The sequence below is a fragment of the Equus quagga genome, chromosome 17 (genome assembly GCF_021613505.1).
Source record: "Equus quagga isolate Etosha38 chromosome 17, UCLA_HA_Equagga_1.0, whole genome shotgun sequence".
In the NCBI taxonomy this organism is placed as follows: domain Eukaryota; kingdom Metazoa; phylum Chordata; class Mammalia; order Perissodactyla; family Equidae; genus Equus; species Equus quagga.
This window is the reverse complement of record NC_060283.1, coordinates 35,689,265-35,711,503: the sequence shown is the minus strand read 5'-3', so window position 1 is coordinate 35,711,503 and position 22,239 is coordinate 35,689,265. Positions and strand designations below refer to the sequence as shown.

Below are 22,239 nucleotides of genomic sequence, written 5' to 3'. Positions count from 1 at the left end.
AATTGATGTCAAAACCAACAGGTGACACAGGAGTATTTTCATCTCAGAGACCTGCGTTGTGAGGGTCCTAAGTTAAATGTTCAGACTGTGATAACGTAAAGACAAACCACAAAGCCAAAACACGACAGTTATCAACAAGATCACTGCCAGGAAGTGACTGAGAACTTCTCTCCACCTGTTGCATCGAAGCATAGGCAGCCCGCCTGGGTCTCGGGAACAAGGAGTTGTATCAGACCACAACACCCAGTCCAGAAACCCAATAGGGCTTCCCAGACTCAGGAGAACATAAATGGTTAAAGCTGAGGCAAGAGTGTTTGCAAGCTATTAAATAATTATTGGGACGTGAGGAGGCCTCCATCACTCCATACAGTCAGATAGATTCTATGTAACACAAATTCACTCGACACTTGACTCTATTGACATCATTGGTCCCTCTTTAAGAGAACACATGTAAATGCACACATAGATACAACACATCCAGGGACAGGCACATGGGGACATTGCTTTGGCATCAAGCTGTGGTATAAACAATGAGTTCCAAGTCCTCATGCTCTCCATAGAGACCTGCAGACAGGTGGAACTGTCACTATACGTGCGGCCTGAAAAACACCAAGAGCCACACGCCCTGCCTTCTCGTTCTCCCTCTCCTTTGCGCCACTGGTCATAAAAGGCATCTACACAGCTACACAGACAACTACATGTGTGCCTTTTATGCACATACAAGGTGAGCACACCTGGATCCACACTCTTTCACACACACACACCCCCTTCCATACCATAGATGTAGAAGTTGATGTTGCTATCATAAATGCAGAGATTCCTACATTCCACAAGATGTATATAACGTGTATGATGGATGAATAGAAACACAGATCACCCTTCACCTCCCCCCCATCCCCAGGCTGACTCACCTCACCTGGCCGAGAGGCAGCCCTCCCGTCCCCTTCCAGTAGGAGACATCCTTCTTCCTGACATGAGATGCCAACCCAAACAGAGCTGTCTTCTCTCTTTCGCACGGTTCTGCTGTGACTAGGTTTGAAACACCCTTGTGGGGAGGTGAAACTGAAGGTCCCGCTAATCTGTTGGCTTCAGCCCTCACCTCCATGTTGACCGAAACCAGCACATCCCCCATGACGCAGCTTCCCCTGCAGCCCTCACAAGCCCAGGACCAGGGTGACTGTCCTTGCTCTCTCATGCTACTATTTTCAAGCAAATTCTCCTCAAACGTCCAGACCCCCAGCACTCGTCCTCAGTGCTGCCTTCCTCTCCACCCTACTCTTACAGTGACTGGAGGCTACTCTTAGGCTGCTCTTCTCAGTGACTCAGGGACCCTGACCTCCAATAAAGCATGTCCTCCTGTGCCCCCAGCACCTGCTTCTAGGGCCACACCTGGCCTTATTGTCTCCAGACATTGCCCCACCTCTGAAATCTCACTCACCCGACCCTTTGTCTGGCGTCTTCCCTCCAGCTCACGCGTGCTCCACCCTTTCTTCAGCCACAAGGAGGCCCCAAATCTGTTCTCTCTCACTCTCAATCAGCCCCTTTCTGACTTCAAGTCCCTCACTATTGGGTCCATCTTCATGGCTTTGCCCTAGGTTCCTTTGTCCCTTCCCTCCATCAGACACTCCTGGCAAAGCCTTCATCCTGCTCCTCTCTCCTCTCCACGTGTCCCCTAGGCAGCTAGACATTCCTGAGAAAATCACACAACCTCGGTGTGTGGAACCCCCAGACCACACACGGGTGACCACCAACACCAGCCTGTGGTCAGTTGTTCTCCAGGAAGCTTGCCTTTCCCATCCTCCAGAAGGACTATTTCATTCTCCGCTCTCTGCTCAAACCTGTCCCACTACCCCTCCCACACAACCATCTTACCTCAGGTCACCGAGAAAATAGAAGCCACTGGAGGCGAGCTCTCACCACATATACCACAACCTCCAGTGTCAGACTTGTCTTCTCGCCTCACTGTGCGTCTTCCATCTCTTCTCCCCACACCACCACCATCGCTCCCCTGAGACTAGCTGCCGGGGCCATCAGTGACCTCCATGTGGACATGCAGTGGGTGCTCCTGGTCTGCATTGTACTCAGCTTCTCAGCAGTTTGGGGCCCAAGCAAACTCTCTGCCCTTGAGACACATCCTCACCTGGCTTCTGACCCCCCCATGCTCTCTTGTCTCCCCACATCATTGACTGCTCCTCCCCAGTTCCTCTCCAGAGCATTCCTTTCCACACCCAGCCATACCAGTACAGTTCCTGCAGCCTGGTCCCCGAGGCCTCCTCTCTTCCCTATCCACACTCCCAGACCACCCCTCTCAACCCACCTGCAAATGTCAGTACCCAACTCCCAGGCTCACCTCAAACTTGATGTGCCCACGATAAAGCCGTGGATGCTTGTGCCCTAAACTAGTGGCTTCTCCAGCATCCATGCCTCAAGCAAGCTCCTGCCCTGCAGCCTTCCAGCAGCTCTGGGAGGGGTCCAGCCTCCTTCATGTTACAGGACCACCACACCTGGAACATCCCTCCCTCTACTCTTCGTCTTCATCTTCCCATCCTGCAGCTTCTCAGACCAGCCTTCCCTGGTCCCCTTCTCCAAACCTCTCCTCCGGCATTCTTTCCATGATGGTCCCCTTCAGCGTCCTCATCTAACTTATCACACTCTGGGGGCATTTTGTTGGGTTGTTGGTTTATATTTTTATTATCTATCTCCCCATTATACTGTAACAAGCCAGCAGCCACGTTGGTCTCATCCACCAGCACTATGTCTCCAATGTTTAGCATAGTGTCAGGCACATACTGGATAGCCAAGAATGTTTGTTGAATATTTACCAGTTAATCACAAATATTAAAGACGATGTTTGTAAACGAGGAGTTAATACTCCAGTTAGCTAGGGAAAATTGAAATGGGGGCAATGTGCTGCCCATAAATAAGAAAGAATTTGAGACTTCTCCTAGAAGAGAAATATCTTCATCTGGTATAACTCCATTATCATAAATTCAAGCAACTGGAGCCCAGAGAGGTTGTGTGGCCTGCCCAGGATCACACAGCTGGCTAACGTAAGACCCAGCACCAAAGGCCAGCTCTTCCAATGCAGCCATGGGGCTTTCTCAGTGCGTACAAAATCTGTGGAAATAATTTGCTTGTTTCCAAATCTATGCAAGCCCAGAGGAACCTTACTAGTTTGTATTCCAATGAGAGGGACATCTAAAATTATCGAGAGAACTTTCTGCATGTAATTTCACTTCAATTCTAATTTACCCCACCCAGTAGTAAGCTAAATACCATTGTTAATAAAATCACTAGTTAAAGGAACTTGGTACAACCGGATCTGCCTGATTTTTAACTGCCACACCACCAAGCACACTGCAGTCTTGTTTAAATTTTGAAATTCGCTTCCCACTGCCTACATTTGTTAAATGTATACTTGTTATGTGACTTGGTTAGTTTTACATTTCTTCAATGACTCCAGCTGGGCTTTTCTGCGAAAGGCCCTCCATCTGAGTATATATCATAATCTCTCCGGTCAAAAGAACTACTCCTGAATTTGATGAACACAGGAAAAGAGTTTTTTATTAATATTCTACCAAGCGGGAGCTTTGTTATTTCTTACCTTCAGAAGTGCAACTCTCAATAATCCACACAAACAGGACTTGGGGAGAGAGCCCTCACGTATCTATGCGCGCATTTCTAACGTACTGACTTTTAGAGGCCAATGCCATTATCCTGGAGTTACTTTCCCATAACAGTAATGAGCCCTGAGATCCATTTTTAGGATGACTGCATCATAAGTTGAAAATACAGTGGTATTTAATAATCTCAAAGCAAAAGCTTTGTTGAATTACAAGTATTAAAAGCATCCTTTCTCAACAACTCATTCTCTAACACGAGCTTCCCACTCACACATGGGTCTTTCATTTCTTCGAACACTACAACAGTCACCATCATCGCATCCAAGAGCCAGCTCGCCTCGGAAGGACTCGGCTGTGGGTACTTACAGGTTCTCCTGAGGCCAATCATTCTGTAAGGTGCCCGCCTTACTTCTAAAAACCCAACACACAAAACACCCCACTCCCACACAGATGGCAAGAAGAGCATACGTACCTTGTGTGACAATGGTTGGCGGTTGCAAGACAATGCGCCTTTGGGCCACGCCAACAATGTACAGCAGTAATTGCTCTTGGAGGTCCCCAAAGCTACGGAATTCCGGGACAGTAAACACCATGTTGTCATTGGTAGCTATGTGCTGAAGCTCTGCCTTGGAGGCGGCCTGGGCGCCGAGGCCAAATGAGAATATGCTAGCCTGCTTCAGCGCTACCACCCCGTCGCGGATCTCGTCACTAGAAGGCCCGGCACTTATAAGGACCAGCACCTGGGGAACCCCTTCCTCCACTCGGCTGCCTCCTGCCCGGGTAAAGTGATTCTCCACCACGAAATCAAGGGCAAGGCCGACATTGGCCAACTCCCCACCAGTGAACCCAAGGGCTTTCACTGCATCCAGAACCTGAGCCTTGGTGGAGTAGGAGTCCAAGGAGAACATGGTTCTGGGCTCATCACTATACTGGACCACCCCCACTCGGATCTGCTGGGTTCCGATTGAGAGTCTCTCAAGGAGATTTACAAGGAAGTCGCGAATGACTGCGAAATTGACACTTCCGGTGTTGTTTGATCCATCAATAAGGAAAATAATGTCAGCAGAGTCTTGTGCTTTAAAAGAAAGAAATGCAAAAAATGTGAAAGCGTTAGAACAAGTGACCACATGCACCGTTCAGTGTTCTGACATGTTTCTTTGGAAACCAATGAGAAACACGAAATATGGACAAACAAAACACATGTTGATTAAGGAACGTGAAATTCTCTTTTAGTTCTGCATTCGGAAAGGATAAGAGGCAACTTCTTAGAAATGATGGTGTGAAATAGGAACATGTTGATCAAATTTTCACTTGTGCCATCTTTGTAGTTAAATTTTAAAACATCATATTCACTTTCATGAGGGAGAAATCCTGGATACATATTCTAGAAGTTTCTACTAAATTTGGAGGGAAATGTAGTTGCATTACCATACCCACAGGAGAAGATTAACGAGTACATTAACAAAGGTCCAAACACGATTTCTAATTTGGGGACATTTCCTTTATAATCCTCAAGTGATTTTGAGAACGTTCTTTGTCCAAGTGCACCGCTACAAGGCAGAATCTCAGATTCAGGGTTTGGAGACTCATCATCTCAGTATGTTAACCACTCGATTCCTTGAGCAACTGCTGTTTCTCCTTTTTTTCTTTAAAAGCCAAAATGGCGGCACACATGCAACTTTGTGAATTTGAAAGGAACAACTCAAGCTACACTTAAAGTAATTAACTAAAATTAATTGAATTCATAGTAAATTAATTACTTTTAAAAATACCCTGATCAATTTTTGGTTTGATGGTCTTGTCACGTATGGCATTTCGTTGCATGAAACTCAGTTGCAGGTCTGGGAGTCGGCTAGGTGTTTTATATATTTCTTCCTGCCATTGCCTCTATACTCAGTCACACAATGCAGAACGATGTTAAGCAGGATGATATGAAACCAGTCATGACATAATTATCCAACCTTATTTTTATGACGTCCTAAACTGATAGCCTAGCAAGACTGGGAGCGTCTAACAAACCCTTAATCAGAATTAGCTCTGGGCTTATACAATGGACATAAAAATGGATGACCAAGATCTCTTTTCTCCCCACAATGTCAAACATGAAATTTCCATTCCATTACAGAGAATGGGGGCTTCACAGAAGCACTGAGCGAGAAATAGCCATCAGTAAATCTACAAACCTGAGTAGAATATTTCAAAGGCCTAGCTAGAACGTTTAAATCAGACTGATTTAAACTACAGGGAAAGCAAAATTATTCTAGTAAATGTTTTTAATAACCTAAGTGAGTGTGAGGAACAGGAAGAGATTTCACGTGAGCATATGTAATATTTATACCCTAGGATTTCGAGAAGCTATATTTGGGGTGTAATTGCAATATTACAGGTAAGATCATTCATGCTGATCTTTTTCATGAGGCTGAAAATTTTGTACTTAAAACTAATTTTTCCTTGTTCCAACAAAATTGCTTTCATTTTTACTATGGAAACAGAATACAAATCTTGTCTCGCAAAATTGAAGAATTTTGCTGTAGTGAAATCACGTTCTAACCCAAGCTCTCTCATTGTGAGAGCTGACCCAGGGATTGTTAGCATCAGAACTGCTCTTCCTTCCTTTACAGACACAAAATCCCTGACAACACTTTTGCTGATGAATTCCTTGCATACAGAGAGACATTAACTGGAATATATCTTGTAATATTAACTTGGAAATATCTTGTAATGTTAACTTGGAAATATCTTATAAGGTCTTATGAGAAGGGTAATTTTTACTACAGTAATTAAGATCTTGTGTTTTTAAAAATTGTCACACACAAGTGTTACATCAGACTGGACCTTTGCTAAGAATTCCAAAGTATTTGCCTCTCTTTAGCTAAAACCTGATTCCTGAAGGATTTTGGAAGTTGCCATACTAGCAGTGTGAACCACATAACAGGCCGTAGAAATGCTCAGGTCATCACACAAGCTAGAGGCCCTGCAGTCCATACCACAAAGTCCTGCAACATTTCCCAAACCTAAACCAGTAACCCCAAGGGACAAAGGAAGATCTGTCACTTACACAACATAGCGAGACATTTAAAAGGAGGATTAACAATGATCCCAGGGTCAATAATAGAAAAATGATACCTAAATCTCAGAATGACACATTCCTTATTCATTTATTACTTACTTTCTGATTGTAATTTACAATCGTATAAATAAGATAAATGAACCTTGAGGGAAAACCCTTGATTATTTCTCTTCTAAAAAGCTGAACAGCAGCGAGTCATAGAAAAATGTTGGATAATTTGTCATCACTGAAAAAACAACATTGTCTTCTTACGCACACAATGATGGGACACACAAGGGCATGCTGTGTTACCCAGGAGAGCCGAAGCCTCAAATAGATAGAAGAACCCCAGGTTCTTGCGTACAGCAAGGCACACCAATGATCAATATTATCTCTAAGAGTAATCAGATCTGTCTAAAATTAAAAATGTGAAGTTGTCTGGTTTTCTGCTTTTATGGCTTATTATCACACCTTCTGTGGCATTTTCTATGGAAAAATTTCGCAGTGTCCTTGGAAAAATCATAGGCTCCCTTAACAACGTTGGAAATGCTATTTTCCTGAGCACATTAGTGTGGGCACACTGCCTTCCTTAGCTCACGGGATGATTCCTTTTTCTGTATTTCCTATACAAACACAAAATTGTAGACAGGTTTTATGAGTTTTTGAAATCTTTATATTTTGCAGAGAAAAGAGAGCTCATGTTGAAATCTGCCCTGCTCATAGATCACCCTTAGCTTTCGCTTCGGTATAAAGATTTTGTATCTTATATCCATTTATAAAAGATAGTTTTAAAAACACAACTTTTAGAAGTTGATTATTTGAGTGGAGTTCATTTAGGACAGCGGCAATCCTTCACATTGTATACATGTGCAGTCATGCATCGCTTAACGATGGGGATATGTTATAAGAAGTATATCGTTCGGTGATTTCATTGTTGTGCAAACATCATAGAGTGCACTTCCACACTTCCACTTCCACACACCTAGACGGTATAGCCTGCTACACACCTCAGCTGTGTGGTACTAATCTTGTGGGACCACTGTCATATATACAGTCTGTCATTGACCGAAACGCCATTATGCAGTGCATGACTGTGTATATTCATGGAGAAAAGTTACCTAGTGGACAGGCAATGGGAAGAAATGGCCCTAACTTACTAGCAATCTCTGTAACACCCTCCTAACTCCCTTTGCCAAAGACTATAAGCAGAGAATTATTCTTTTCTCCCTGTGGAACATGCAGGGGGACATGATACTAGAGGAATTGCACAGTGAAGTTAATTAGAAAAGACAACATAAACGGATTAATATTCCACACCGGTGCTGCTAGTGGCTTGGACACTAGAAGACAGAGATGCTTTCTTGGCATAAAAACAAAGGTTTTATCATCTGTGTGGAAACACGCTATGTCGATAGGCTCATTTAGCATTCATACGGCAATCTGATTGTCATTCATATAGTGGTTAAATATAAAGGCCAACTCATCCACTCCTTTTCCTGAGTTGGCCGAAACATCAATAAAGAAAAGATGTCCCATTTCTTCACTGATCCCCTTCACTGTTTTTGACATGGATTCGTTATTATCCCCGTATTCAGAAATGTGATGTTTAGTGAATTATTGACACCAAGAATATTGTAGCGAACAGAGTAGGTCATTATAGATACCCTCTTGGCATTTCCTTGTAACCTGGAGTGTTTGGTTTGGGATGCCCTCAAGGGTCCCACAGGCAGGATCAACACTTGTGTCATAATACAGAGGTGAAGTATGTCATTTGAAGTAGGGAGCACTTTTTGGTGTGAAATATAAGTAATACGGACTGTCACTTGCTCCTCTCTATTAGAAGTAGACCCTCTGGTAGGGGCATTAGCACTCCCACCCTTATCAAAGCTGAAACCATGAGTAACCATTGGGGAAACCATTTTATAAACAATATCCTGAAACACCTTGGGATTGGTTGGTTCTGAAACCCTTCTCTGAACCAAGCTCTGTGTGCCTAAGACTGCTGGTTCCTTTCTCCCAACATCTAGTCATCTCGTTCCCCATCCCTTGCTTTCTGAACCTCTGTCATGAAAAACTGAAGTCTAGTACTGTTTACCTACAATTTCCCAATTGTTCTGATCACAATACAGAAAGTTCTACCTTCCTGTAGACTCCTCCTGTCCCTTCTGTCCTTCTAGATGTCTCTCCCATGTGGCCCTTTAGATAGCTGATTTATGCCTCAAAATCTCAACTCTTTCTCCTTCTCGTTTCATCTACCATCTTGAACTAAAAAGGGACTGACTTTCTGCCACTCACCTCACCTCCTGCCTCCTGTCTCTGAAACCCTCTTGGTGGGAACCACTTGCAAAAGCTTAGGAGAAAAGTGGACCGTAAACCTTGCTCCCTATGATCACTTCCTCTGTGCTATGCCTGTCTATTGGGCCCTGATTGTCCATTCACTCTACGTTCATTCAGAAAATTATCCACTTCTTTGTCATACACTGAAGGGATTCTCCAGTCTTCCTAAATGATTTCAGTTACATTATGCTCAGCTTGCGTCCACGCCACATACCTTCTGGTCATCTCCAGAGACTTTAACGTCTATATGGACAGCTCTCCTGAGCACCAGACTCTCAAGACCCCAACTGCCCTATCCCCAATGGTCCTCTGCCTGTTGCATCCTAAGCACATGACACCCACTCTGCAAGCATCACTTGAAACTCCTCCACTCCCATGATCTGCCTTCCAAGTCTCCCTCCATACACATGGCAGTGTCCTCCTATTTACACACTCAGCTGCCTCTAGGACTCTTCCCCCTCATCCTAGCTTCTCATCCTCTGGCTCTTCAGAAGTCTCCCAACGCATGCAGCTCTCATCTGCTTCCCTGCCCAGCCAGGGCGGGCTATTTCAGGAATTTACATGCCACCATACTGGATTTCCTTCTCATACTGGATTTGCCTCTCTATTATTCTCTTTGCAAGCTCCAAACCTGGTAACTCCTTTTATTCCAAGAGTGCCTGAGATACCTGCAGAAGGTCAGGTGCTGTGCTAATGGAGAAGACCACAGTCTCATAATCTCTGCCCATAACTGATCATCACTACAAGGCAGCAGTTGCTTCCTGCGCAATTTGTGGTCCCTTCCTCACAGCCCTGCAGCAGCTGTTCAAAATAACTCCAATGTCTCCAAGCTCCCAAACACCACGGCCTCTCTCCCTCTGGCATCTTCTCTTTTTGAGATGATTGATGCTAACCCTACCTGAACTTTCTCAGCTTCCCTCCTATCCACCTCAAAATCTTAGAAACACAGCCCCTTTCTCTTCCCTTCACTCCATTCCAGAGGACATGATTCTCTCCTTCAGGAGCTCATCTTTGCCCTGAGGTTCTTGGTTCCACCATAACTCCCTGCCCATTCTCCTAGAATTCTCTGCTATCAACTTTCAAATGGCTACATGGACTCATTTCTCGACAAAAGGAGGTGTCTCTGCCCTGCCCATCGCTAATGAGTAAGCCTAACCCTGGGCATTTGTCAAAATGCTGCGGTACAATACATTTGATGTTTTCCATATCAAATTCCTTCCCTCTCAGTCTTTTAGGCACCTAGCACTAGAAAGAGAGCTAATGGGTTTGACTGGTTAAATAACTTGCCAGCCAATTAGTTCCACACATGTCACTGTGCAATGACACGTCAATATAACATCTATGCGTTATCAATGGCTTCCAGGGTGGCAATGATGATGGTCATTGGAATCATAAGAGTCTCTACAGGCACAGCCATGGTCATAGCATGGAGGAGAAGTAAGAACAGACCTAAAGCTGAAACATAAGGGCCCCCAGTTCTGGTTCTTCCACCTTCTGTGTGTCACTTACCCTCCAGGACTCAATTTCTTCAAAATAGATTTGGACTGGATCATATCAAAGGTTTCTTACCATTCTAATTCCATCAATTCTCTGAAATAAATTCTATAGAGTGGAAAAGAGGAGCTCTGTATGTTATCCCATTGGACACAAAAGTGGACACGCTCTCTGCCTCAGCTCATGCTCCCTCAGACATGAAGTTTTCTGTAAAGGACTCGGGCCCTTTGTCCCAATAACAAATGGAGGGATTTTTGTCAGATGCCTACTTAGCCACGCCAGGGCTTTCCTTTCCAAGGAAGGTAGAAATACCTCTTGTGGGATCATAATATCAAGTTTGGTTTTTTAGAGTTAGAATATGAATTGCTTCAAAAACAAAGAACTCCTCTCAGCTGTAGGTGAATGCTCTGTTTTAGAAGGGGACTACAGAGATTATTCAAACCTTTGTTTTTAAACCTGTGAATAGTCATCTCTTCCCTAATCCACCCACCCTCTTTCAGCCATAATGTAGCTTTAATGCCAGCAGTTGCCAAGCTCATCTCCAAAGAATAGCAAGGCAGGCAGCAGCTTGGCGAGGTCGCCATTACCTGTGATGTCTTTAAGGGTCCCTGTGTCTCCAGCCCTTCCTGGAGTCACGGATGAATGCACACAGGACACTAAGTTTCCTACTATGTCATGAAGTGAGGTAAAATTCTCTAGGTTGAACACATGCATATTGAGCGGTTCACTTGCTATTTCTTTTAACGCTCCTTCATCTGCATCCTCAACTCCAATTGCAAACACGTTAACATCAGCAGACTTAAGTTCCGCTGTGGGCAGAGCAAGGCCGTCCTCCGAGTGTCCATCGGTTAATACTACGATAACCTGAGGGACTCCATCACTGGCCCGGCTTCCAGCAGCCTGAGTGAGGTGAGTTTGCATTACGTATTCTAATCCTTTTCCAGTCTGATTGCTTCCCCCAATATAAGACATGTTGGAAATATGAGAGAGGACTTCTTGCTTAGTACGATACGTATTTAACAGGAACTCAGTATGTGGGTTGCCGTTGAACTGGACCAGAGCAAAATGGAAATCATTTTCTCCCACAGCTAAAGATTTTATAACATCATACAGAAACTCTCGAACAAGTTGGAAATGTTCCTTTCCAATGCTCCAAGAGGAATCCACTAGAAATATTATATCGGCAGCGGCACCATTTTTGACATCTTTAAAAAAAGACATTGGTTTAGATTTTTCTCCTGTTCAAGCAATTTCTTCCTATCAGTGTAAAGCCTGCCTAGGCTAATTCAGTTTACACTCTGCTGTTCCTAAATAACGCATACCTCACTAGCCACACAGGCACGTAGCTGACTTACCTCACAAGAAGGGACCTGGACACGAGGACTCAAGAGCTGTGGGCGCCCATCATTGACCCCAGTTCTGTATGCAATGACCAGCATACATGAGCCAGAAGCAGGCTCCAGATGGGAAAAAGCATCCCCTGGGGTGTCCTTTAATTCAAGCCTGATTCTTTGTGGCAGTTTGAGCCCCAAGACCCACCTGATCAGACCGGAAGGACATCCTATCCCAGATAACCAACCATCATCTTATGAATTCGTTCTTCAGTTTTATGTCTGAAACTGGGCCTTGACAAGAAGGAATAGTGAAACTACTACTGTTTTACTTTAACTAACCTCCAATGTTTCAGGTAATTTGCAAGAAAAAAATAAATGCAATAAATACGTCTTCTTTAAGTGAGGAAGACTTGTGTAAACGTAAAGAAGGACAAAGTCTCATTTTTCTGACATTTAAGCATGAAGAAAGGGACCCTGAGTCGTTACTACATATTTTTCAGAGCCAGGAAAGCCTTCATAGACGTGAAACATTATTTCTCTCTTTCAAAGAGGAATCTAGTTCTCCCTCAAAAGGAGAAGCAGGTGACTCAGGTGCCAGGCTGTCGGTGGCTGGGGAAGGCCCTTCTGCAGCTGTGGGCCAGGCTGGCTCTACACAGCAGGCTCCCAGACTCTACTTACCTCAGGTTCACCCAATACCCCAACCAACACCCCCTTCCATTGAGGTGGCACTCAGCTCCCCGCCATCTGAGAACTACCAAGCACGGTGGGAGAATCTATCAGAGGCCCAGCTCCCCAGGGAAGGAGAGGGACCCTTCTGAGCTCATAATGCATGCAGCGTCTCTCACTTTTCTAAAACTCTGGAGGCAGATTCTTAATAGGGTTAATTAGGATCGATTTTTTTAAATAGTTTTGGGAAACCGATGTTTTGACGATTCTAGATGAAAAATATCTTTCTGTGTCCAGAGTTAGAGAGAAAGAGGGTGATCTTTGTTTGTTTTCTTTTTCAGAGAAAATAACTTTTACTCTCAATAGTTGCCTTCTCCTGATTTTGTGAGTTCAGAGACCAACCAGTGCCAGAAATGTGGAAGAGCTCTTCAGATGGTAACGTATTTGTGATACGAACTTTCTGTTCCCACCCAATGTGAAAACAAACCACTCGCAAACCAAGTCCAAGACATCAAACCCAAGTTTTAGTAAAAAATAAACCACCTCTCACTGGGTAAAAAGAATCTGAAAAGATCTGCAAACAACGTGACATCCTGTAATAAATGGCTCGGCTGACTCTTAAAAGCATATCTAAGCTCCCTGCCAAACTCACGATGTCTAAGATCTAAAATCAGAGAACGCTATTCCTTTTAATAACATTAAGAGACGTTGCTGGGTCTTACCTGCTTGTTGTTGGGCTCGAGTGAAGGAAAAGCTTGAGAGAAAGAGGTAAAAGATGGCCACTAAGGGCAAATGTCGATGTTTCCTCATTTTGGATTTGTCTAAGCACCAAGAGAGCACCTGCAAGAGAAAACAGGGCCGAAGAGGATGATCGAGTTTTGACCCTCAGATTCCTAATCGGTGAATCAGGAATTTCTCTCTCCTATGAAAAATTGTTTTGACGAAACGAGAATCTTTGAATCTGGTGTCTGTATTTCTTTAGCCATTGCTAAAAACCATGCAAGTGAACCTTTTTCCTCTCAAATGGAGGCAGGTAATGATAGCATGTCACTAAACCAATGGCAGAACAGGAGGGGGTCAGGAGTAAAGGTGCCCAGAAGCACAAAAAGTGGCAGGTTTGTGACGCCCAGCTTCCCTTTATGTATCACGTTTGGAGGAATCCCACAGGAAAGCTTCAGCTCAGGGACAGAAGGGGCTTTGCCCAAATCACAGCATGTGTAAATACAACCACAGCATCTGGACCATTGCACATCTTGCTCTTCTTCTGTATTAATATTTAGCTCTTTTCCTCCAACAAAAACTTGCCGTGTGCCAATCTCCAGTCTAAGAATGGAAAAAGCCCAGGGATGTTGAATTAACAAGGCTGTGACACTGGACCTGAGGGCTGACCACCTTGCAGCATGGTCTCCTGTATCCACACACCAGCTGGTGGCTGCAAACAGGACTTCCACCAGCCAAGATCATGTTCAGACGGGCTCAGAAGCCTGTGTCACGAGATCTTTTCCCTGAAAAGCACCCTCTCCCCACCCCAAACCAGAAAACAGCCCCACCCCCATGAAACCTTCATGTCAGTCTCTTCACCCTTCAATCCTCAATCCAATGGGATAAGCTGGGGCCTGGGGCCTCCTTAAAACTCCTCAGAGAGCTGGCCTAGGTCTTCTCGGTCTGGGCTGAAGTCCCTTTCCCAGAACAGCCCTTCTTTTCTCCTCCCCTTGACCCAAGGCTCTGGTTCCCCAGAATTTTTCTTAGGTCATGGGTACGTGATCTGTGCAGTTGGTTGGTTTAATGCATTCCTGGAGCTATCAAAATTTCCAATAACTTTCAGATTATGGCCTTTTGCACTGGGTCCACAAATCATGGAGCTGGTCCTGGCTGCAGCTGTGCTTATGTACCAGTGACTTCTCTTACCCTCATCCAGACTGGTCAGGGGCTTCCTGGCCAGGGGCTTGGGTGACAGTGCTAGAGGAGAGGAACGTTGGCAGCAGGAGTCAGCTAGAATGTCATCAAAGCACTGGTTTTGCCGTCATGTCATCAAAAGTTATTCAGCACCTGCTATGTGTCAAGAGCCATTTTTCATAATTATCTCATTTATCTTTGCATCATCCCTCTAGGTAGATGCTAACCTTCATGCTTTCAATAAAGAAATTACGGCTCAAACAGTAATTGGTCCAAGTCACATAGATATTAAGGGATACCTTGGCGTTCAAAAGGCACTGGCCACTCTGAAGGCTAATAAGAGGAAAGGATATGAAGAAAAACTTTTTTTATACTCCGTGATGACTTATCAATCAAGCTCAATAGCCTGAATTTGGGGCTTTTTAGAAATCAAATGAGGAGCTAGTTATGTTGGGGAAAGACAAGGTGCTTGGAGGCAGATAAACCTGGATCCTGGATCCACCAAGCCCTACCTTAGGCAGGTCATTTAATTGCTTGCAGCCTCAGTTTCTTCATCTATAACTTCAGAGCAATAATAATAATTGTGAGGACTGTGGAGCAGTCTGCTTGTTAAAGGTCAGACACAGAATGGATACTAAGTGAATTCTAACCACCATTCCTTACATTCTCTTCCAAGGTAGGTTTTTGTAGCAAGTCCCAAAGTGTATTTCATGGAACATTCATTCCATGAAAAGTTCTAGGGAAAGACAAGGAGGTTCCATGAGCAACAGAGTTTAAGGAGCATTGAATAACAAGTCCCTTCTGGAAGAGTTACAATATACATTAACATATAATAGCTTTGAGAAGTAGAGTACAAAGCAAAGAAACCTGTCGCACCTTATTTAACCCAGAACTCCCCAAATATATGTTTCATGAAGTCTTTCTTCAATGACAGCTATTCACATGCACACTTCAGGAGCAGTGAGCTATTCATTCCCATGTCTGATTTTGTTAAGTCCTTGTTCCTCTAAAGCACTAGCTAAAGGCATCGCCACCTGCCCAGGTCTCTACCTGACTCAGGCCAGAGGGTTTGTGGATGTCTGTTTCCTTGGACTCCTTTAACTGCAAGTGGAAAGCCTTTGATGGATGGGTTCAGCACCTCCCTGTGACCAAGTGAGACGATTGGAACATGTAGATGATCAAACTTTCTCCAAAGAGGGTCTAGGGAGGGCCCAGAGCCAATCCCGACATTAACATAAACGTTCAGGGTGCTAATTAATATCATTGGTTATTTTTTCTTGTACTCAGTTTCAGGAAGTACTATTTTATATTGGAAATGATATAGTATAGACTATAGTTATGTGGGAAATCCCGTTTGGTTTAAGAAACCTAAATATGTTTAATCTACAGAGATTAGGTTACCTTATTTATATCCTCATTTATATCTCCTGGTTAGGGGTTGGAGGTTAAAAATAAGAACTTGTAGTGAATTATGACATGAAAAGACATCCATCATCAGTGTGAATGAAAATCAAAAACAGCTATCTCTGGTTTTCAAGTAAATGGCACATTTTCAAATGAGATTTTTTTTCTGTCTTATAATCCTAAAAGTCCAAATGGTTCTGAATTGGTTTTATAATCTCCACCTCAGGAAAGGTTTGACTCTTCCCTGAGAGAGGCAAGGGGAAATGAGAGCAAGTTGGGCATGTGAAATGACTTGCAAAATATATCACTGTTGAGAGATTGAGAACATCAATAACACTCCCTGAAACCTGGAAAAAGTGAGAACAGGAATCCGTCAACAAATTGGATAACCTAGAAGAAATGGATAAATTTCTAGAAACATACAACTTACCAAGACTGAATCATGAAGGAATTAAAAATCTGAATAGACCTATAATGAGTGAGGAGATTGAATCAGTAGTCAAAAACCCCCCAAAAATGCCCAAGACCAGATGGCTTCACTGGAGAATTTCAGTAAACGTTTAAAGAAGAATTAACACTAATCCTTCTCAAACACTTACAAAAAATTGAAGTAAAGGGAACACTTTCAAACTTTCATTTTATAAGGCCAGCATTACCCTGATACCAAAATTAGACAAAGATACTACAAGAAAAGAAAACTACAGACCAATATATCTGAAAAATATTGATGCAAAAATTCTCAACTAAATACTAGCAAACCAAATTTAACATCACATTCAAAAGGTAGTAAATGATCAAGTGGGATTTATTCCTGGAAATCAAGGACAGTTCAACACACAAAATCAATCAATGTCATACACCACACTAACAGAATGAAAGACAAAACCCACATGATCAGGTCAATTGATGCAGAAAAAAAGCATTTTACAAAATTCAATATACTTTCATGAGAAAAACACTTAAAGAAGTAGGAATAGAAAGAAATTACCTCAACATAATAAAGGCCATATATGAAAAGCTCACAGCTAACATCATACTCAATGGGGAAAAAATTGAAGGCTTTCATTTTAAGATCAGGAACAAGGCAAGGATGTCCTCTCTCGCCATATCTATTCAATATAGTATTGGAAGTCCTATACAGAGCAATTAGGCAAGAAAAATAAAAGGCATACAAATTAGAAAGAAAGAAGTTAGATTATCTCTGTTTGGAGATGACACAATCCTATACGTAGAAAACTCTAAAGATTCCACTAAAAAAATGTTAGGACTAATAAACAACTTCGACAAGGTTGTAGGATACAAAATCAACACACAAAAACCAGTTGCATTTCTTTACACTAACAATGGGCAATCTGAAAAGGAAATTAAGAAAACAAATTGTATTTATAATAGCATCAAAAATAGCAAAATACTTAGGAATAAATACCAAGGAGGTGAAAGACTTGTACATTGAAAACTACAAAACGCTGCTGAAAGATATTAAAAAAGACACAAATAAATGGAAAGACATCCCATATTCATGGATTGGAAGACTATTATTAAAATATGCATACTATACAAGCAATCTAAAGGTTCAATGCAATCCCTATTCAAATTCCAATGGCATTTTTTGCAGAAATAGAGAGAAAATTCTAAATTCTTATGGAATTGCAAAGGACCCAGAAAAGCCAAAGCAATCTTGAGAAAGAAAAACAAAGCTGGAGACCATATATTTCCTGATTTCAAAACATATTACAAAGCTATAGTAATCAAAACAGTATGGTGCTGAAATACAAACAGATATGTAGACAATGGAATAAAATACAGATCTCAGAAATAAACCCTCATATGTGGTCAAATGTTCTTTGATAAAAGTGCCAAGGCTATATAATGGAGAAAGGATATTCTCTTCAACAAGTGGTGCTGGGAAAACTCTCTATCCACATGCAAAAGAATGAAGCTGCACCCTTACCTGACGTATTTACAAAAACTAACTCAAACGCTAAAAATGGATTAAAGTTCTAAACATAAGATCTGAAACTATCAAACCCCTGAAAGAAAATATAGGGGCAAAACTTCATGATATTGTCCTTGGCAATGATTTCTTGGATATGACACCAAAAGCACAGGCAACAAAAGCCAGAACAGGGAAATGAGACTACACCAAACTCAAAAACTTCTGTGCAGCAAAAGAAACAATCAACAGAGTGAAAAGGCAACCTACAAAATGGGAGAAAATATTTACAAACTATATATCTGATAAGGGGTTAATAACCAGAATATATAAACAACCCCCACAACTCAACAACAAAGAAACAAGTGATCTGATTATAAATGGGTAAAGGATTTGAATAGACACTTTTCCAAAGAAGATATGCAAATGGAAATAAGCATATGAAAAGATGCTCAACATCACTAATCATCAGAGAAATGCAAATCAAAACCACAATGAGATATCAACCCATACCCATTAGGATGGCCACTATCTGCGGGGAAAAAAAAAAGTGTTGATGAGGATGCAGAGAAATCAGAACCCTTGTGTACTGTTGGTGGGAATGTAAAACGGTACAGCCACTATAGAAAACAGTAAAACATTATAGATATTCCTCAAAAAGTTAAAAATAGAATTACCATATAACCCAGCAATCCCACTTCTGGATATGTATCCAAAATAATTGAAAATAAGATTTCAAAGAAATATATACACACCCAAGTTTACCGCAACATTATTCACAATAGCTAAGAGGTGGAAACAACCTAAATGTCCATCAGTAGATGAATGAATAAAGAAAATGTGGTGTATCCATACAATGGAATATTATTCAGCCTTAAAAAGGAAGGAAATTCTCTCATAGGCTACAACATGGATGAACTTTGAGGACATTATGATCAGTGAAATAAGCCAGTTGCAAAAGACACATGCTGCATGATTCCACTTCTATGAGGGATCTGAAATAGCCAAACTATTAGAAATGGGATGGTGGTTGCCAGGGGGCAGGGAGAGGAAGAAACGGGGGACTGTTGCTCAATGGGTAGAGAGCTTCAGTTTTCCAAGATGAAAAAGTTCTAGAGATGTGTTGCGCTCAAGTTGTATATAATTAACACTACAGTGCTGTTCACTTAAAAATGGCTAAGATGGTAAATTGTATGTTATATGTGTTTTACCACAGTAAAAAAAAAAAAGAGAGAGAGAGGAAAAGTCACCTGTGGTTTTTAAAGTATGGGTAACTATGTACCCCTAAAATGCAGCCATTGATTTAACAGGAATGATATAAATGTGGCATCTCTTTTTTGGGGTTTAATAGCATTTAAGAGCTAAAATGGGAAAACAACACAACTAGCCATCTTCTTAAAGCATGTGTATGTGCCCCTAAAATTAAATAGCACAACATTTGTCTTTTCTCCTAAGTAATATTTGGAAAGGAAAGAGAAAGGAAGTATATGGCAGCAAAATGTCAAGGTTTGGGGAAGAAGACTTGAGTTTCATGAAAGTGAAAAAGAATCTGAGGTAAACATTAAGATCTGGTCAAAAGTTACCTCTGCCCTAACTAGGATCATCTGAGCCGTGAAATCGACTCCACCTAAAGACTAAGCTTTTGTACTCACTTGATCTTGCTTCCCATAGATGCCCCAAGGGCCTGGGGATTTTATTCATGGTTGCCCATTGTACAATGTAGGAATTCCGTTTTCCCCATATTGCTAATAAAGCCAATGTTCTAGTGGTCTAATATTCTCAACCTTCCATCTAGAGATTGATAGCAGAAGAAAGTCTGTCTGGCTAATCAGAGATGTGGATTTGTCATGAATGAGGCAGGGGACTAGTATCCAGATAGACTACTTAGCAAGATGGCGTGGAGGGCCAAGGAGAACAAAGGAGCAGCTCATTATTGAGGCCACCACACAAGGACATGGGTAAAATGGACACAAAGAAAACCTGCAGCTCAGTCCCATGGCTCTACTGTTAAACGCTTCCTGCTTAAGCTCAGGTGCAGAAGGAGGAGCTGGAGTCCAAATCCTGCAGCCCAGCTGTGAGGAAGAGCAGGGCAGAGGTGGGCCCTAGGTTGGCCTGCCAAAAATTAGTGGGCTAGAGAAAAATAAAACCATAAACTAGAGAAAAGATTCCAAGACCCACTGTGGCTTCAGATTTCCAAGGAAAGTCAACAAAAAGTATCACCTATGATGAAAAAATTTACCCCATGATTCAAATTCTGAGAGCTAGAAGACACAATCTCAGCAGCTAAAACAGAACCACCTGTCAATACAACTTTCTCTTGGAAATGCATCAACAGTGAGAAGGAAATGCTGTCCTGATGGTGATCAGGAGCCAAGTCATCAAGAGGACGTATTTCTTGCTGCAATGGAGTAGTTGCTAGTGATGATAACGGCAACATTCCAAAAGCACAGTCCAATCTTCTTGGCTTGAAATGGTCAATGCGTGTTAGACACAGATCTACATAATACAGAAAAGCAGCCTCCAACACTCACGACTTTGGCTCCACATTGTCCTCAATCCTAGTCAAGTCCTGGTCAGTGTCTGGGGCACTCCACAGGCAGGGTAGAAACCCACTGGTTGCTGGTTGGTCTACTTTCTCCACTGAGGATGACCTCCCACACCCATAACCCCAGCATTCTCCCATTTGCTCTCTAGAAATCCCTCAAGCCCATGGTCTACCCTGGTAATCTTCCAGATCTTTCCATCCAGCCATACCTTCCTCCCTCACACTTGGCTAGATCTATTCCTGAGTTTTTCTTTAAAACAAACAAAATCAATTGCAATGTCTGTGATTTTTGTGTGTGTATTCTCCGTTAACTGGTGATATACACCTTAGAACAATGCAAAAGTACATTGTACATGTGCTATTCTTGATTCTTACTATTAAAATTAAACATCGAATGCCGGCCTGGTGGCATAGCGATTAAGTTCATGCTCTCTGCTTCCACAGGCCAAGGTTCATGGGTTCGGATCCCAGGTGCAGACCTACACACTGCTCATCAAGCCATGCTGTGGCAGTGTCCCACATATGAAATAGAGGAAGATTGGCACAGATGTTAGCTTAGTACCAATCTTCCTTACCAAAATAAATAAATAAATAAATAAAATTTTAAAAATAAGAAAATGAAATTAAACATAGAATGTTTTTTATCAGCAATAAGCATCCTACTAGAAAACTACTTGATGGGAAAATTGTCCACATTATTTAAATTTGCTGGATTTTTTCCAGAATTCTAGGCTGTCCTTTCCAAATCTGAAATGTTATAATTGGTTGAGAATAATCTTTTAATATGGGATCCAAAGATTTCAAAGGATCTGTGAACCTCACAAAAATGTGTCCAAACTTGTATCTGTGTATGTGGATTTTTCTGGGGATAGGATCCATGTTCCCATATGTGATTCTAAAAGGCATCTGTGTACATGTAAATGCCCCAAAAAAGTTTAAGAACCACTGCTTCAATCAAAAAGTTTTAATGCAAATCCTCTGGGGGATCCAGTTCAATTGTTTTAAATATTTGATCCATGCAGGATTTTAAGCGGTATTTCTGTTTGAGAATTAGAACAGAATATTACAGAAGCTCACCGCAAAGCATTGGACTATGTAATCCATGTGGAAAAACATGGGACATGATGTGAGACCTGTCTGACCACTGCTGAGGGTGGGATGGGAAGAGCTGGAGATGCCTCCGCAGAGAACCTTGACAGAGAATGTGGGTGAATTGTACATTGAGCAGTTTTTGCTAAGGGTTTTTAACCATCCCTATATCTCACACAGCATCGGATCCACCACTTCTGTCATATATTAAACATGGAATGGACTCTGTACGGAGAAATTCCAAAGTAATTTTCTAGTCTTTGATAGAGCTCAATAAAATCTAAATCATAATAGGATGAAATCTGTAATGTTTTTCTGAGCCATGACTTGCTTCAACTATTCTCTAGAGAGAAAATGAATTTTAAGTTGGTTGAAAATCACTTCAAGATTTTTATTTCCAAGATAATCATCTTTGAAAAAGATGACATTTAAAGATATTCATCTTTTAAAAAGTAACTCGCTAAACGAAGTGCTTCCCATTGGGACATAAAGTGATCAAACAAATATAAAGTGAACAGGAGTTATCTTTTCCAAAATCTATCAAGAAAGTGTGGAGAGGAGGAGGAAGGGGAGGAGAGGAGAAGGGACGGGGGCGGGGGAGAGGAGAGGAGGTCTTCCAGCTCTGTAAAGGAAGGACAGGAGATGATGCCTGTGGAATAATGAGTTCTCCAGGCTCCACTGATGACTAATGAACACACGTGGTTTAGTGGAGCTGAATTCCCAGGCGGGAAAAACGTCTTCAGCTCCACACACTTTTCCTGCCATCAGGCTTAGGAGCCAGTCATGTGGCCCAAAGATCCCTAGCCCAGCTGTTGAATATTTGTTAATGTTTTTGTTTGTGATTAAATCTGTTCTATTGTTTATCCTGC

At 42.2% G+C, this 22,239-nt stretch overlaps 1 protein-coding gene across 7 annotated transcripts in view; it reads right to left on the bottom strand.

The window, feature by feature from the left end:
* Positions 1–22,239, bottom strand: part of COL6A3 (collagen type VI alpha 3 chain) — an 84,283-nt gene that overhangs the window by 53,875 nt on the left and 8,169 nt on the right. For 3 of the 7 annotated variants that reach the window (XM_046643653.1, XM_046643656.1, XM_046643655.1), the window contains 3 exons: positions 13,226–13,343; positions 11,091–11,708; positions 4,096–4,698 (listed from right to left, as the gene is read on the bottom strand). In XM_046643653.1, the coding sequence (XP_046499609.1) occupies positions 4,096–4,698; positions 11,091–11,708; positions 13,226–13,343 (1,339 nt within the window). The remainder of the gene's footprint in view (positions 1–4,095; positions 4,699–11,090; positions 11,709–13,225; positions 13,344–22,239) is intronic. The other 4 variants (XM_046643657.1, XM_046643658.1, XM_046643659.1 and 1 more) reach the window with 2 other exon arrangements.